The sequence below is a fragment of the Thalassophryne amazonica genome, chromosome 8 (genome assembly GCF_902500255.1).
Source record: "Thalassophryne amazonica chromosome 8, fThaAma1.1, whole genome shotgun sequence".
NCBI lineage: Eukaryota > Metazoa > Chordata > Actinopteri > Batrachoidiformes > Batrachoididae > Thalassophryne > Thalassophryne amazonica.
Window position 1 is genome coordinate 31,829,884 of NC_047110.1, and position 17,249 is coordinate 31,847,132.

General features: G+C 40.1%; 1 protein-coding gene across 1 annotated transcript in view; it reads left to right on the top strand.

The window, feature by feature from the left end:
* snx1a (sorting nexin 1a) overlaps positions 1-15,995 on the top strand; it is a 38,750-nt gene extending 22,755 nt beyond the window's left edge. The window contains exons 5-15 of the mRNA XM_034175964.1: positions 1,366-1,409; positions 1,945-2,086; positions 2,164-2,242; positions 2,550-2,625; positions 4,761-4,874; positions 8,583-8,676; positions 9,774-9,979; positions 10,656-10,799; positions 13,271-13,351; positions 13,442-13,513; positions 13,839-15,995. Coding sequence (XP_034031855.1) covers positions 1,366-1,409; positions 1,945-2,086; positions 2,164-2,242; positions 2,550-2,625; positions 4,761-4,874; positions 8,583-8,676; positions 9,774-9,979; positions 10,656-10,799; positions 13,271-13,351; positions 13,442-13,513; positions 13,839-13,889 — 1,103 coding nt within the window. The 3' untranslated portion in view covers positions 13,890-15,995. The remainder of the gene's footprint in view (positions 1-1,365; positions 1,410-1,944; positions 2,087-2,163; positions 2,243-2,549; positions 2,626-4,760; positions 4,875-8,582; positions 8,677-9,773; positions 9,980-10,655; positions 10,800-13,270; positions 13,352-13,441; positions 13,514-13,838) is intronic.
* The last annotated feature ends 1,254 nt before the right edge of the window (positions 15,996-17,249 follow it).

Below are 17,249 nucleotides of genomic sequence, written 5' to 3' on the forward strand. Positions count from 1 at the left end.
TAGCTTCTGAGATCTGACAGGGTCAGACTTACACAGAGGAGACAAGCCACTATTAATTAGAAGCCCTTCTAATGGCCCAGTCACACAGCACACGACGATTCCTGAACGAAGGGAAAAAGTATAAAAAAAATTTTAAAAAGTCACTATTCATTGAGAAAAGGTGGACGAAAGAGCTTTATCACCGAACAGCCTGCGAAGCAAGAGCGCAAAAATCTGTGTGCACGTCTGTGGACCCACCTGCTTTGGTTCCTCATCCAGAACAAAAGAGGGATAATCTCCATCAGAATCCACACTGTCTGAGGACACGCTGCACACTCTGTCTTGCTCCAATTTAAAAAAAAAAAAAAAAAAAAAAAAAAAAAAAAAAATGGTATGCTGTGACCGCTGATCTATCACTGTATTATATTCTAAGCCATATATATTGATTTTAACAGAAAACTGTCAAAAGGGGGAATAAATATAAGTGTAAAGATGACTGAATATATCAGAGCAGTAAATTGATCAGTGCATGTGAACGCGCGCATTGACTCCTCATGTGTGGCTGTTTCCACCAGCTGAACCACAACGTGAATTCTGTCTTCCAAAACAGCTCTTTATATAATCTTTTAAATTATCTACCTGTTGCCACATGTACAGAAGAGCTGGATCGTCATTCCTACACTCATATTGTTATATTTAATAAAAAATAACCACACGTGGCAGCTACTGCTGCCGCTAATGCTGCATTGATGTACCGTCAGAAATTACACAACTTTTTTGTCATTTTAAATTCAGTAGTTGCTTGTGGCAAAATAATTAATTGTATCCACACAAAAGATTAATTCTTCCCTATATAAGGTGCCTGAGCCCATTGAAGCTGACCCCACACCCAGGTAAAAAAAAAAAAAAATCCAAGCAAACAGGCTGAGTTTGCCCTGTAATTTCCGACGGTACATGAATGCAGCAGCAGCCTCAGCACTCACAATCCGGCTTCTGCACTGTGTGAAAACTCTCAGCTGCTCAAACGAAGTCAAATTAGACAATAATGTTACAAAAAGTAAACAAACTATTTAAAAAAAAAAGTCAAGAGCGACAGTAAAATGAAACACAGATGAATTGAGGTTTTCGTTGCCCTTCGTTCAAATTTTTCAACAGTTTAAAAATCCTGACGAAGCGCCAACTGCAGGAACGAAGCTACATGAAGATTAAACAATGCCAGCGAAAGTACAGATTTCTTGTTTCGTCAGGGCTTCATTGCCCTTCGTTAAGTGCCGTGTGACTCGGCCATAGGCTTGGGGTCTTGTAGTTAATAGCATTCAAGATTCAAGTGGATGTACTGTGTACAAATTCTGTTTGACTCAGTAAATTTCTTCTGTTTGTTTGCAGGAGATGGGATGAATGCCTACATGGCTTACAAAGTATCAACACAGGTAAAACTCTGTTTCATTTGAACTTGTCTCTTTAATCCTGTGGAAGCTGGTATTGTTACTCATCAGAGGAAGTGCTGGTTCAGAGTCTTAGAGGACAAAGATCCCTCTGCTGCTTCTGGAAGGCAGATATGAGTTGTGTCAAACTTTGGGAGTAAAACAATATTAAACGGTGTGTGTGTGTGTGTGTGTGTGTGTGTGTGTGTGTGTGTGTGTGTGTGTGTGTGTGTGTGTGTGTGTGTGTGTGTGTGTGTGTGTGTGTGTGTGTGTGTGTGAAATAGGGCTATGAATCATTTACATTTACACCCCCCAATAATTCTGATTAATGGACCAAAACTTGTAATTATGAATGTTTACTCATTGCATTATTAGCATTGTTGCTGGCTTGATGCCACTGTCACTTCTTAAGCAAATGTAGATGAGAAACTATGCAGCATCAAGAAGCACATGTTTTTACACATGCCTTCTATATTAAGTGTAAAGGGGAATAGTCGCTGTTTAAGCACCAGACTTTAAAGTCATGAACTGTATGTTTCAGACCTCATTGGCCATGTTCCGCCACAAGACATTTACAGTGAAGCGGCGCTTCAGTGATTTCCTTGGCCTTTATGAGAAGCTTTCTGAAAAACATGGACCAAATGGCTTCATTGTTCCTCCACCACCAGAGAAAAGCATCCTGGGTAGGGTAACCTGGGTTTCCTCTGTTCATGAACCTGTTCCTGATATTCACAAACTGTGAAATATTTGTCTTGCACAGGTATGACAAAGGTGAAGGTGGGAAAGGAAGATCCTTCATCTACAGAGTTTCTGGAGAGAAGAAAAGCTGCTTTGGAAAGGTAACACACCAACCATACAGGCTCGAATCACCTGAGGATAAACTCAGTCCCTTTGAAAAGGCTAGAACGCTGTACAGCTCAGAACACAGCAGCATCTGACACGTGGACATTGCAGAAGAATGGATTTTAAAATAAAAGCTGCATCATGATATTAAACTACTAAAACAAATTCATAATGTATAGATGATTTTTGAAAAGGATTTATTCTTCTGGTTAGTCTGACACTGAAATATTTAGTGAACAACAGTAAAGGTGTTGTGTTATGGTGTATGCATGTTGATGTCTCTTCATCCACTCATTGGGACAGGTATCTCCAGAGAGTAGTAACTCACCCATCACTTCTTCAAGATCCTGATGTCAGAGAGTTCTTGGAGAGAGACGAAGTAAGATGAAACTCGGTGCAGATGTGCTCACTCAGATGTGTTTGTTGTAACTGCTGCTTCATTGTTTACATCTTTCCCACATAATTGTGTGGCGTTAATGGTAGGGAAGCACCAATCCACTTTTTTCCCCTACTTCCGATCCGAATACCTCAGTTTGGATATCTGCCGATACTGATACTATTCCGATACCAGAGCTCTGTTTGCTTTAATATTATTATTATTATTATTATCATTATTGTTGATTTTGAGGATATTTTGTATTCCCAGTTACAGTAGTGTTCATAATAATAGTAGTGCTATGTGACTAAAAAGATTAATCCAGGTTTTGAGTATATTTCTTATTGTTACATGGGAAACAAGGTACCAGTAGATTAAGTAGATTTTCACAAATCCAACAAGACCAAGCATTCATGATATGCACACTCGTAAGGCTATGAAATTGGGCTATTAGTAAAAAAAAAAGTAGAAAAGGGGGTGTTCACAATAATAGTAGCGTCTGCTGTTGACGCTACAAACTCGAAACTATTATGTTCAAACTGCTTTTTTTTAGCAATCCCGTGAATCACTAAACTAGTATTTAATTGTATAACCACAGTTTTTCATGATTTCTTCACATCTGCGAGGCATTAATTTTGTTGGTTTGGAACCAAGATTTTGCTCGTTTACTAGTGTGCTTGGGGTCATTGTCTTGTTGAAACACCCATTTCAAGGGCATGTCCTCTTCAGCGTAAGGCAACATGACCTCTTCAAGTATTTTGACATATCCAAACTGATCCATGATACCTGGTATGCGATATATAGGCCCAACACCATAGTAGGAGAAACATGCCCACATCATGATGCTTGCACCACCATGCTTCACTGTCTTCACTGTGAACTGTGGCTTGAATTCAGAGTTTGGGGGTCGTCTCACAAACTGTCTGCGGCCCTTGGACCCAAAAAGAACAATTGTACTCTCATTAGTCCACAAAATATTCCTCCATTTCTCTTTAGGCCAGTTGATGTGTTCTTTGGCAAATTGTAACCTCTTCTGCACGTCTTTTATTTAACAGAGGGACTTTGTGGGGGATTCTTGCAAATAAATTAGCTTCAAACAGTCGTCTTCTAACTGTCACAGCACTTACAGGTAACTCCAGACTGTCTTTGATCATCCTGGAGCTGATCAGTGGGTGAGCCTTTGCTATTCTGGTTATTCTTCTATCCATTTTGATGGTTGTTTTCCGTTTTCTTCCATGCGTCTTTTTTTTTTTTTTTTTTGGTCCATTTTAAAGCATTGGAGATCATTGTAAATGAACCTCCTATAATTTTTTGCACCTGCATATAAGCTTTCCCCTCTCCAAACAACTTTTTAATCAAACTGCGCTGTTCTTCTGAACAATGTCTTGAATGTCCCATTTTCCTCAGGGTTTCAAAGAGAAAAGCATGTTCAACAGGTGCTGGCTTCATCCTTACATGGGGAACACCTGATTCATACCTGTTTGTTCCACAAAATTGACGAACTCACTGACTGAATGCCACACTACTATTACTGTGAACACCCCCTTTTTCTACTTTTTTTTTTACTGATAGCCCAATTTCATAGCCTTAAGAGTATGCATATCATGAATGCTTGGTCTTGTTGGATTTGTGACAATCTACTGAATCTACTGGTACCTTGTTTCCCATGTAACAATAAGAAATATACTCAACCTGGCTGACTCTTTTTAGTCACATAGCACTACTACTATTCTGAACACTACTGTATACAGCTTCATGATGAAGTGGTAAACAGGAGGATTTTCTGAAAAAGGAGACCTGAAAGTTCAGCTGCATTTTGCCAGAAGGCACATCTAAGATGCAAACCCAGATTTGATGATTTGGTGAAAAAAGATTAAGTACTTTTATTTATAGACTTAAAAGAGAAAAGACAGCGCTCTCTCTATCTGCCTCTGTCTCTCTCTCCTTCTCAGTTGGTTACCGTAGTCTCGTTTGAGGGCGGGTGCTTGCATGTAGCTGATTTAAAATGCATTAATAAACTTAAAATTATGTGCGCTTTTTCAAAGCCACATTGTGCTGCTATATTTCTTTGTGTTATATGTGTGATGGTTTACTTTATGAGACAGGTTGTTAATAATATAAACTGTGTGTATCTCCAGTTGCCTCGAGCGGTGAACACACAGGCTCTCAGCGGTGCTGGCTTTCTGAAAATGATCAGCAAAGCTACAGATGCCGTCAGTAAAATGACCATCAAGATGAATGAGTCAGATGCGGTGAGTTGCACTGATTTTTAATAAATAATTTGTAATATTTAGATGAGATACACTTGGATTTACTCTTTACACTATGTGGCATAATAAACATAAGTAAATTGAGGTGCTGTTTAAGTGCAAATGTTCTCGGCAGTGTTGAAGGCCTCGGGGCAGATTCTTCTTTTTATTTTCTTCTTGATGCCTTGGTCTCGCTATGCAATGACTCCGTCTTGGCCTTGGTATCATGCAGCCCCAAAGAATAAGCAGAGGCTGCTCATTTTTGTTTATTTTTCCACAGTGTTTACTTGCCAATAACCAAAGACAAAGTGCACCGTCCAAAAACTAACACTTTGCTTTTTTTCCTCATGTACGCCTAAAGTCTCTTTCTGAGGATGGCATGATGCACACATGGATAAAACCTTATCTGCCAATCAAGTATGACTTTCCACATAAGTTAACAAGTTTATCCGTGTGTGGGTTTTCTTTCTGATCACAGACAGCGACCACATGGGGGTAGACAGCAGGGTGAGAGGTTAAACAAAAAATATATATATATACATATATATATATATGAGAAGCTCTTATTAAAGGTAATTCCCCCCAATGCATAGCAGAGCTGTTAACTTATGAAGAATGCATGATGGATTGATTTTTTTATTGTTTGCAATGTTTCTGTGCAATGTCAAAGAAATTCAACAGATACTCATTTGTTTACATTGGTTTATTTGCCCCCCTTCCCCCGATATCTTCCCCCTCACTCTGGAAATCTCCCGCCCATCATACTGACAGTATGATCATAAGCAAACAATACATTTGTTAGTTTTTCAACACCCAGTATGATAGCAATGAACATTTTACTTATAAAGTTTTATCTATTTGTAATCATATAACTACATTCTGCTAGTACTTATGTAGTCATAAAAATAGTATTACATGTCATGTTTTACTGTAATCTGAAGTTTGACCTAATTTAGGTGACATTTGACTTCAAGCGAAACCCTGAAGGTCAAAGTCAATCACTTATCCCAGGTAATGGTTTATAAGCAAGGCACATCACTATGTGCGTGCCAAATTTGGAACCAAAATTTCAAAAACTGTGACCAGGGAAGTTGTTTAATTGAATTCAGTGTTTGACCTTCCTGTGACCTTGCCCTTTGACCTTACTAGGGCTGCTATATGTGAAGTTGCAAGAGTCTGCGATATAAACTGTGTGCTGCACAGCGAGTTAAAGGTGAAAAATGCAATGATTACAACAAAAAAAATACATACATACATACTGACAAACATATCTTGCCAAAAATTCATTTTGGCAAGATATTGGTGGTGGGGAGGGGGGGTATCCTAGGACAACTTCCCCTCGAGGGGGAAGATATCCAGGGGGGAAGATAAACTGTTACACTGGCATGGCAAGTGACCTCCAGAGCTAAGCGTAGAGCACTGCAGTCGCCCCGTTACGTAACTTTACTCATACAATAGTTTATGCACACAGAATGCTTGAAAATGCAACACAAAGATGGAAACGCTGTGCTAGATCTAGAAGTAAGTGCTAACTGTATCAAAACAAGACAGGTTAGCCATTCCCATTGGTTGAGAGCTGGTCACATGGCTGGTCTTAACCGATGATAAAGATCATCTCAAGGTTGGAAGATACCATGACATGGCTACAGGGGTGTTTAAAGAAATTTATGTAAAATGTTGAACAATATTGCTGGACCTTTATAACCTTTCAGCTGGTTTTACATTTGTACTTCAAAGAAATTCACAAAGTGACAAATATTCCATCAGTTGGTGTAAAAGGCGGGCCTGTGAGAGAATTTATGCTCAAGTAATGAACTTAGCTACTTGCGTGCCTCCGCAGGTTTGTGTGTGTGTGGAACGTTCCATAAGGAGATAGTCATAACTTAAAAAGAGGAACATAATATTATATGATCCGGGGTGTTTGTCATAAGCATTGATTACTTTATTCTTCCACCTTCACACCACCAGCTTGGAGGCATGTAACTGCATTTAAAGAGAACAGATTTATTCCACAGGATATAGTACAGTGTAATCCCCCTGTTTTTACTCTTCTCTTTCCTCCCTTATCTCCCCATTCCTCAATAATGTTGAAGATAAGGGGTGGAGCTCCCCCTGTTTGTGAGAGGCAGTAACATTAGAATTGTGAGACTAAACCACACCCACTGTAACGCCCACTTTGTATAAAAGTGTTGTGCAAGCTATGTTCGTGGTCCCTTCACAAGATGGAGTCCGTCTCTGGGGACCCAGGCTCGGTTTCATTGTGACTTTCAGTCATTTCAAAATGAGGAATATAACATTTTGGTTCTTGGTAAGGGGCAGTATATTACATAAAGAACTGGGAGAAATTATAAAATAGCATACATCTAGCTCCATTGATGCTCCACACCGAAACAGCTGGTGGCGGTAAACACCATGTCAGTTGGAGGCATTTATCCACTTACGTTAATTTTCTTTGAGAACTGTCTGTAAATCCTTTGAGTTACCTCACTTTTTTTTTTTTGCTTTGGCGGGAATACTAATTACTAAACCTACCAAAACTAGTTTCTGTCCGTCTTTATTTTTAAGGTTATGCAGTTCTCAAGCATTCATTGGTGCTCCTTTAGTTGGGGGTGTCGAATTGCTTTTATATGCCTTCGCGTAATACTCTTCCTTGGATGCTGTAGCCTCAGACTCAGCCTTGTCCTCGAGGTAGTATGACTCTGCCTTGGCCTCAGAGACCCAGGATTCGGACTCGACCGTGGCCCCGGGGGGAGGTGGACTCAACTACAACACTAGTTCTCAGCTTTCTGAAGTTTTTATATAGATTTTCAGAGAGTTGTTATCCAGGTCTGGATCTGTGGGCAATTCACTGACTTAAAATTACATACATGACTGGTTTGTCCGAGGGCTGGGCAATACGAATCAGTATCATTATCATTTCAAACCTATACCCCGGTTACAATTAATCAAAAGTTTTTCCTTTCATATGCTCCCCCCTTTTTTTTGTTTTTACTTCATGCACTCTGAATCTAGTTATTGCACAAACTAATGATTTATAGTTTTAGGTTGGATCATTGCTTTAGGAAAAAGTTGATTCTAAATGTAAAATAGTATTTGTTTATTTCCAAAATAAAACAAAACCACACTATGTGCATATTTCACTGAAATTGGAAATCTACTCCAGATGATATCACAGCTGCAGAACTAATTGGAGAAGTAGAGCCTCTTATGGTTTATCACAGCAGTGATGTTCATGTCCCTGGGAGCTCGGTTTTTGAGATTAAGAAACATCTGGGAAGCATTTATGGCATCATGACATCATGCTGATGGAGAGTATCTTCAGTGCCCTAGTGCTTCCTGCCTCGCTGTTTAGAAGTTTACCAAACGACTGGGATGCTAACAAATGACCTAAGGCAAGGTACTGCTGGAATGACTGTGTCAAACGCACTGTTTCTTCTGGAGGCTCAGTGAGGTTTCATCATGAGGAAACATCACTTATGATTTGGCCAATGTAGTGTTTATCTGTATGTGATCCAGTTTGTAGGTGCCTCATTGTTGAGGACCCCAGAGACTGGATGCATTGACATGTGGGTCTGGCACATGCTCTGACCTGACCAGACCTGATTTACAGATACAGAACCGATTTGAAGAATCAGAACCTTTTTGAAGGGAAAGTTGGTGAGTGCGGTTGGCATTTTAGACTACCTGTTATAATAACATGTCATTCTGCAGTGGTTTGAGGAGAAACTGCAAGAGGTGGAGGCTGCAGACCAGCAGTACAGGAAGCTCCACGCGCTGGTTGATTCCCTGGTCATCCACAGGAAAGGTCAGTCAGCCTTTTCTAACTGCTCACAGATTCTTCTTCACCTGATTACCAAGCAAACAATAGGCAGAGAAATCTGATTATCTATGAATGGCACTGATAACTGATGGATTTCTTTCCTGAGTGACCCGAACATAGTCCTGGTCAGTTATTGGCACACAAGAATTTTAAATACGAAATTTAAAATGAGTTTGGAAATTAGTACAAATTTATAAATTTTTTTATAAAACAGAACTGTGCAACTGGCGAGTCAACAGATAAACGTTGCTGTATGTGAGTTTCTCCAGTCACAGCCACAGACGCCTAGACGTTCTTCAGGGTTATCCTGGGTGTCTTGGTGGTTTCCCTCAAGAGTTTTTAAATGCTTGATTTAAATGAAGTCCCAAGAAATATTCAGTAACTTACAAATGTTGATGTGTGTACTGTACACCCCCTCATTTGTCTAAAGAAAACTGAATTTACTGTAAAGACATCGAAGTCTGTCACATGTATATTTTACATTTTAACTTTATCCTTCAATATATGAAATAATTTTGTATATTATGACAACACAAAATGTATTAATTTGCATTTAGAACACATAAAATTTTAGGTTTGTAACTCTGCTGTTCTTATAGTTGTGAACAGGACCGTGCACACTTGCTTCCACTGACATGAAAATCAGCATGTTCAGTTTATCAGAATTGGAGACGGCAATCCCAACATCATTTCTACTCTGACGTTATGGCAACAAGCCTCATGGGTACAGACAAACCAGAATGATCGCACCGATTACACCGTTTGAGAAAGCATCCTTCTTTTCTGAGCTCATGAACTGTAGTCGAGAGGAGCACCGTCTCATCTACTTTTAATGCTCTGTGAAAAACCTAATTTGAGGCGTTAAGCTGGAATCAGCGATGATCGTTGTCGTGTTTTTACTTGTCTGCTTCTCTTGAAAATGTTTTGAGTCCTACATGTGACAACTTTTCTTTGACTGGCTCTCACATGGAACATCAGGGTGCATTTGTATAGAACCTTCTGTAACACATAGTTTACTGATGTGATGCATGCGGTAACACCGAGTGGTAAACATCCATTCTCTTTGTCATCCTCTCCTCCAGAGCTGTCCTTGAACACTGCAAGCTTTGCCAAGAGTGTGGCCATGCTGGGCAGCGCGGAGGACAACACCGCTCTGTCCCGTGCGCTCTCCCAGCTGGCGGAGGTGGAGGACAAGATGGAGCAGTTACACCAGGAGCAGGCCATACATGACACCTTCAGCTTTGCAGAGCTCATTGCAGATTACATTCGCCTGCTCGGTGCTGTGCGGGTACTGAGGCTTCACAGCTTTTTCTTTACCTTTAGCAAGATGGTGGTCCGAGATGCTCGTGACTCGTGACTGGCTCCTGCAGCCAGTAACCATGTCTAGTTTGTTTTTTTGTTTGTTTGGTTTTTTTTTTTTGCATCTCTAGTTTTAGACCTAAAATAATTTGTAGGAACAACAAATTAATAAATAAATAAAAAGGCCACTTTTCATTGGTGCTGTGTCCAAAAACTTAGTAAAGCCACTATGAGTTAAACTGTTGAATTCAGTCATAGAAACAGCAATATTTGGAAGCTGAAGTATTAGTTTCATATAGAAACAAAACACATTTGTGATTATGCTACAGATGAATCTCACATCACTATGGGCTGGAATTTGATTTAAGAAAAAACCCTTCAATAATTCACATTTTACATAATGATAAAGTTAGAAATGAAGGCAGTTTGTCTCATACATATATATATAGATGTTTGAAAATTATTTTTACCTGTTAGAAGTTGTTTCTCTTACTTTTCTGGTGTAAAAACAGCAAAAAGGATGACAAGGTCAGTTTCAGTGTGTACAGGGGTCAAAAGTTAAAGTGGCTCCAATTTTGTGATCTTTTGGGGGGGTGGAGGTGGGTGGGTGTAAAGATTTCACCAGTGGCAGATGTTCAGATGGCTGTTTATCTGTCATCCTGCAGGGGTCGTTTGACCACCGGATGAAGGCATGGCAACGTTGGCAGGATGCACAGGCCATGCTACAGAAGAAGCGTGAGACAGAAGCCAAACTCCTGTGGGCCAACAAGCCCGAAAAACTACAACAGGCCAAAGAAGACATCACTGAGGTGACTTTTATTTTTGGGTGGTGGGGGGGTGTCACCACCAAGTGTCATTTTTTGGTATTGTGGTCTATTTCTATCATGATATTGAGCAGATCATCAGATTTTGTTCAGGTTGTGGAAAGTTCCACATGTGGAAATATAAGACCACTATTGTTAAATAGAATAGTAAAATTAAAAAGGAACACAAGACTGTAAAAACAGCAGTTTCCTTCTCTGGTGATTACAAATGCATCTAAAATAAAAATTAGACCATCACAATTTATCTGATCACTGAAGCAAATAATAAGCGGTGTGATGGCTCTGACTCTGGTTCAGATGGCACTTCACTTTTTCCATGTTATGTTACGACCTTTTTCTAAAATAGAGTAAATTCATTTTTCCCCTCAAAATTCTACTCAACACCCTATAATGACAACACAAAAAGGTTTTGTTTTTTGTTGAAATCTTTGCAAAATTATTACAAATAAAAAAACTAAGAAGTCACATGTACATAAGTATTCACACCCTTTGCTCAATACTTTGTTGATGCACCTTTGGCAGCAATTACAGCCTTAAGTCTTCTTGAATATGATGTCACAAGCTTGGTGCACCTATCTTTGGGCAGTTTTTCCCATTCCTCTTTGCAGCACCTCTCAAACTCCATCAGGTTGGATGGGGAGCTTCGGTACACAGCCATTTTCAGATCTCTCCAGAGATGTTCAATCAGATTCAGGTCTGGGCTCTGACTGGACCATCAAGGACATTCACAGAGTTGTCCTGAAGCCACTCCTTTGATATCTTGGCTGTGTGCTTAGGGTCATTGTCCCGCTGAAAGATGAATTGTTGACCCAGTCTGAGATCAAAAGCGCTCTGGAACAGGTTTTCATCCAGGATGTCTGTGTATGTTGCTGTATTCATCTTTTCATCAATCCTGACTGCCTCTCCCAGTTCCTGGTGCTGAAAAAACATCCCCACAGTATCTTCACCATGCTTCTCTGTACGGATGGTGCCTGGTTTAATTCAAACATGATGCTTGGCATTCATACCAAAGATGGTCTGAGAGTCCTTCAGATGCCTTTTGGTACACTCTACCATACAGCCAGATCTGTGGATTGCTACAGAGATGGTTGTCCTTCTGGAAGGTTCTCCTTTCTCCACAGAGGAATGCTGGAGCTCTGAAAGAGTGGCCATTGAGTTCTTGGTCATCTCCCTGACTGAGGCCCTTCTCCCTGATCGATCAGTTTAGACGGACGGCCAACTCTAGGAAGAGTCCTGGTGGATTTGAACTTATTTCATTTACAGATGATGAAGGCCACTGTGCTCATTGGGACCTTGAAAGCAACAGAAATATTTCTGTATCCTTCCCCAGATTTGTGTCTTGAGACAATCCTGTCTGAGGTCAAAAATCAATTCCTTTGACTTCATACTTGATTTGTGCTCTGACATGCACTGTCAACTATGGGATCTTATATGTACAGAGGTGTGTGCCTTCCCAAATCATGTACAGTGAACTGAATTTACCCCAGGTGGACTCCAGTCAAGCTGTAGCAACATTTCAAGGATGATCAGTGGAAACAGGATGCACCTGAGCTCAATTTTGAGCTTCATGCCAAAGGCTGTGAATACGTATGTACATGTGACTTCATTTTTATACATATATAATATAAATTTGCAAAAAAAAAAAACTTTTTCTACATTGTCATTATGGGGTATTATGTGTAGAATTTTGAGTAAAAAAAAAAAAAAAATTAATTTCATCCATTTTGGAATAAGGCTGTAACATCACTAAATGTAAAAAAAAAAAAAAAAAAAAAATGGAAGCGCTGTAAATACTTTCTGAATGCACTGTAAAAGTGGTACCTGACTAATAGTTTGGGAAGGTATAAGGCAGTGAGGAAAGGAATTGATCACCCTACCTCCTCGTCCTGTTGCCCCGCATATGTGCAGCTCAGTAAAGAGAGTACATGACTCACCCTTTACCTTTTTAAGAAACCCGGTTGTATCATAGTGTTACATCTATGCAAAGGTCTCACTCTATATCAGTGTGAACATTTCCTTTGCCTTTATGTAACAAGATTCTTATTGTACAATGACATTTATCCTCCACTATGGATGGGATAAGTGGAGTACTGGAATAGGTTCTATTTGTATCTCCATACAAATAGGCATACAAATCAAGTTTCTTTGTTTTTTTTTTTTAGTTTGAATAATAAATTTGTGTGCACATTTTCCCACAGTTACGGCCACTGTTTTGCTTTCCAAAGGCTTGGCAGGGCAAACCGACAGGTTTGCCACCTACTTGCATCACAATAAAACCATTTAAATATCAGCCCAGCTGGACTTGGAATACAGCAAACACCTTTATTTTGAAATGAAAACACTAACAATTATTCAGAGACAGATAAGCTAACGTTAAGATTTTAACATGATTTTCAGTGCCCTTAAAGTCGTCCATAGTCTTGTTCAGTTCTGAACTCTGTTCTTTTCTTTAATAGTGGGAGGCAAAAGTGACACAGTACGAGAGAGACTTCGACAGAGTGTCTGCCACTGTGCGCAAAGAAGTCCTCCGCTTTGAGGTACTGACGGTCACCCTTGTTACATGAATACTAGTCATCAGATGGCTGGGAAAAACTAGTGTTGTTACAATTCATCTTTGCTCTTTACAGAAAGAAAAGACTGCCAATTTCAAACAACACATAATCAAGTACTTGGAGTCTCTGCTTCAGTCACAGCAGCAGGTGAGTAGTTGTCCCATCAGACGGGACGGGAATCTATACCATAAAGAGGTGAACCCACCTACAAGGATCGGTATTACACCAGTAATTAGGACAGTTTATGACACAAAACGTCCCCGGTGCATCGCAAACCCGACATCTTCTGATGACTCTTGCTTAAAGTAACTTGGCCCAACACTGGACACCACACGCTGCAGTGTGAGCATGTGTAAAATAAAATAAAACGACAAAGAAAATGTCACTTTGTTATTCAGCAGTTGATGATGTTGATGTTTGCCACTTTGTTTTGTCTCTCTTTTTTTTTTTCTCTCTCTCTCTCTCTCTCCAGCTGATAAAGTACTGGGAGGCTTTCTTACCGGAAGCAAAAGCAATCGCTTAACGCTCTGTCACCAGCCTTTTGGACGAGTAAATGGGCTGCCTTTTCTTCTACCCTTTACCTCTCGCCTTTAATCCAAAATAAATGTTTGCATTGTAAAGGGAGATACAATCAACCTCTTATTTTTTTCCACCTTTAACATACTCGTATAGCTCTGTATTCTACTTTATTGATAATTGTATATGTTTGTTTAACCTTGCACAAATATTTTTTTATTAGATGAAAGAGTTACATATATGAAAGCATGAATGATTCCATTAATTTTCACAAGAGAAGGGAAGGAGACTGTTCTCAGGATCAAATTGCCGTCAAGCGCTCCTTCACATCACCTTGCGCCTCCACCAGTGTTTGTGGAGACCCCGAGCAAAGCGGCCAGATTCAGTTCAATTTTGTTTTTTTTAAAGTAGGCCCAAAGGGATAAAATAATCTAGAACCATAAGTGGTAGCATTTCCACCTGAGTTTGAGACTTTTTGATTAAAATGCTGTTCGTGTTGAAGGGAAGATTGCCGGGTAAAGATGTTAGCATCTGCACCGCGGTTTGACCTGCATGTGACGCCAGCCATTGTGCAAAATTAACTGTGTGCCTTTACAGAATCGTAAACCTATTTTTGTTTACAGACACTTAAGTTTATCCAGTTTGGGCGAATGTGTCTGAAAGTTGTGCACGGTTGCAGCAGTGCGTAGGTTCTGTATGGGCTGCGAACCCTGCTAAAGAGGAAAATTCATGTTACAGTGTGACTGTTTACGGCGCAGCTAATTTGACTCGACATTCTGAATGCTCATTTTCTGATATGTTAATTCAGTTCTGACAAGATGTTTCAGAAAATAGAGAAAAGTCCTGATATAAAACTGATCAAGAAATGTTTGCTTTTCTGTCAATACAACAAATTTGGCAACGGTCTGGCAGCGTTTTGTGCCGTAATCTGAAGTAATTGTGCATGAATTTAAACTTGTGAGTTAACTGAAATGTTAAATCGAGATATTTATAAATGTTTTCTGAGTAGTCAGAATAAATGAGGATCTCTTTGAAAACTGTGAGCAGCTATATTTGTAGACGTTGATGGGAATTAGTACTAGGATAAACTAAAATTCAAACTATAATTACAGCTTCAGATTTCTATAAATAAATGACTAGTACTTTAGCATGTTTGACACAGATTCAGGGGTTGCTGTGCATATGTAGCTTGTAAACCTCAGTCCCTGAAGGATTCTCTGGTCACAAGGCCAGGGCCCTGGCTTTTAGCATTCTGGTTAGAGTCCTCCTCCAAATCGTGGGTTTGTGTCCCGAGGGGAGCAAATGGGTGGAGTCAGCACAACGCAGAGTGCAGCTGCTACATGTGCATAACCCTGTTTGGTTCTGTGTGCCCGTGTGATTTCACAAAAATGAACCATTGTGTCCTTGGTTTACCCTCAGTCATTCCACCAAGACTGATCCAGATTTGGATCAAAACCTGTTGTTTGGACACCGATGGGAACATGGGACTGAAAAACGATACCCATGCTTTACCGCAGGTGGGGTTAATGATGACTAGTTGGAACTATCATGAAGACTGGTTATGGTTCAAAAGGCAATATCTGGAATTCAAATTTCAGATGGTCCAAACTGAATTGTACGAGATCGTAGATGTAAGAGAGAGATTTTGCAGAAAAAAAAAAAAACACCAGCACGACCTGAGACACGTGCAGGCGGACTGAGCTTCTCAGTCAAAGGTCACCACTGCTTGTTTTCACAAGTTCTCGTGGAATAATATTAAAATGGTGCACTGGTCCTTTAAAAGCCTCTGTAGCAACACAGCGTGCAGTAACATGATCTTAATGTTAAACACGCTGATGCCTCAGTCTGTGTTCCAGCAGCAAAGCAGTAACATGCAACACTGCTGCCGTGTTTCCATCACAGCTTTAATTTCACTTTTGCACACTTCAGATTTGAAGGAAAGTCAAATTATCAAACATGCAGATGTTTCTTTGCACAATTTGTAATATCGGATGCAAGCTTGTTTTTAACTTACATGCAGAGGACTTGAATTTAAACAGTGGTAGTACAGCCTGACGCTGTGGGTCATTGGTCGGCCACTTCTTTGTAAGATGAATAAAAGTTGCACTGTTTACACTTCAGAGCTTCGATGTCTTCTGTATTTGGGTGTTTAAATACAGCACCACAGCCACACAACAAATTAAAAAGTCTGAGTGTGATAATGTCAGTGGAAACCAAAAACTGCTGTCAGTGTTTCCAAGTAGTGTTCAACTGGTTTGGCTTAAAGTAAGACATCATCTGCGTATCACAGTATCTCGACAGGTTCAGATCAGAGCTCCCTTGTGGCCAGACTGATAAACTAATTACTTTAAAGCAGTGGTGTCCAAAATCATTCCAGAAAGGGCCAAGAGGGTGCAGGTTTTCTTTGCAGCCACTGATTCCAGCAGGTGATTTGACTGATGGACTCATCCCATCTGCTCAAAGTGATGTTAATCACTTGGCCCTCTTGGTCCTTTCTGGAATGATTTTGGACATCGCTGCTTGAAAGGGAATCCCTTTGTTTTGTCTTGGAAAAAAATGGTATTATTTTGAAAACTGTACAGATGATGCAAATATATTTTTGTATTTATATACAATATTAAAATACATCCACACTCCAGTGCATCTGGAAAGTATTCACAGTGCCTCATTCCAAAATAGATACTTTTTTTTTTCTTTTTTTTTGTCAGAATTCTACACACAACACCCCATAATGGTGATTTTTGATTTTTGCAAATTCATGAAAAATTACATGTACGTAAGTATTCACAGCCTTTGCCTTTGGCCTCAGGTGCATCCTGTTTCCACTTATCATCCTTGAGATGTTTGTACAGCTTCACTGGAGTCCACTTGGGGTAAATTCAGTTGATTGGACATGATTTGTAAAGACACACACCTGTCTACATATAAGGTCCTACAGTTGACAGTGCATGTCAGAGCACAAACCAAGAAGTCAAAGCAATTGTCTGTAGACCTCCAGGACAGCATTGTCTCATGGCACACATCTGGGGAATGGTGCAGGATCATTTCTGCTTTGAAGGTCCCAGTGAGCACAGTGGCCTCCGTCATCTGTAAATGGAAGAAGTTCAGATCCACCAGGACGCTTCCTAGAGCTGGCTGCCTGCCTAAACTGAGCGATTGGGGAGAAGGGCCTGAGTCAGGGAGGTGACCAAGAACCTGATGGTCACTCTGTTAGAGCTCCAGTATTCCTCTGCGGAGAGAGGAGAACCTTCCAGAAAGAGAACCATCTCTGCAGCAATCCACCGATTAGGACTGTATGGTAGAGTGGCCAGACGGAAGCCATTCCTTAATAAAAGGCACCTGGCAGCCTGCCTAGAGTTTGCCAAAG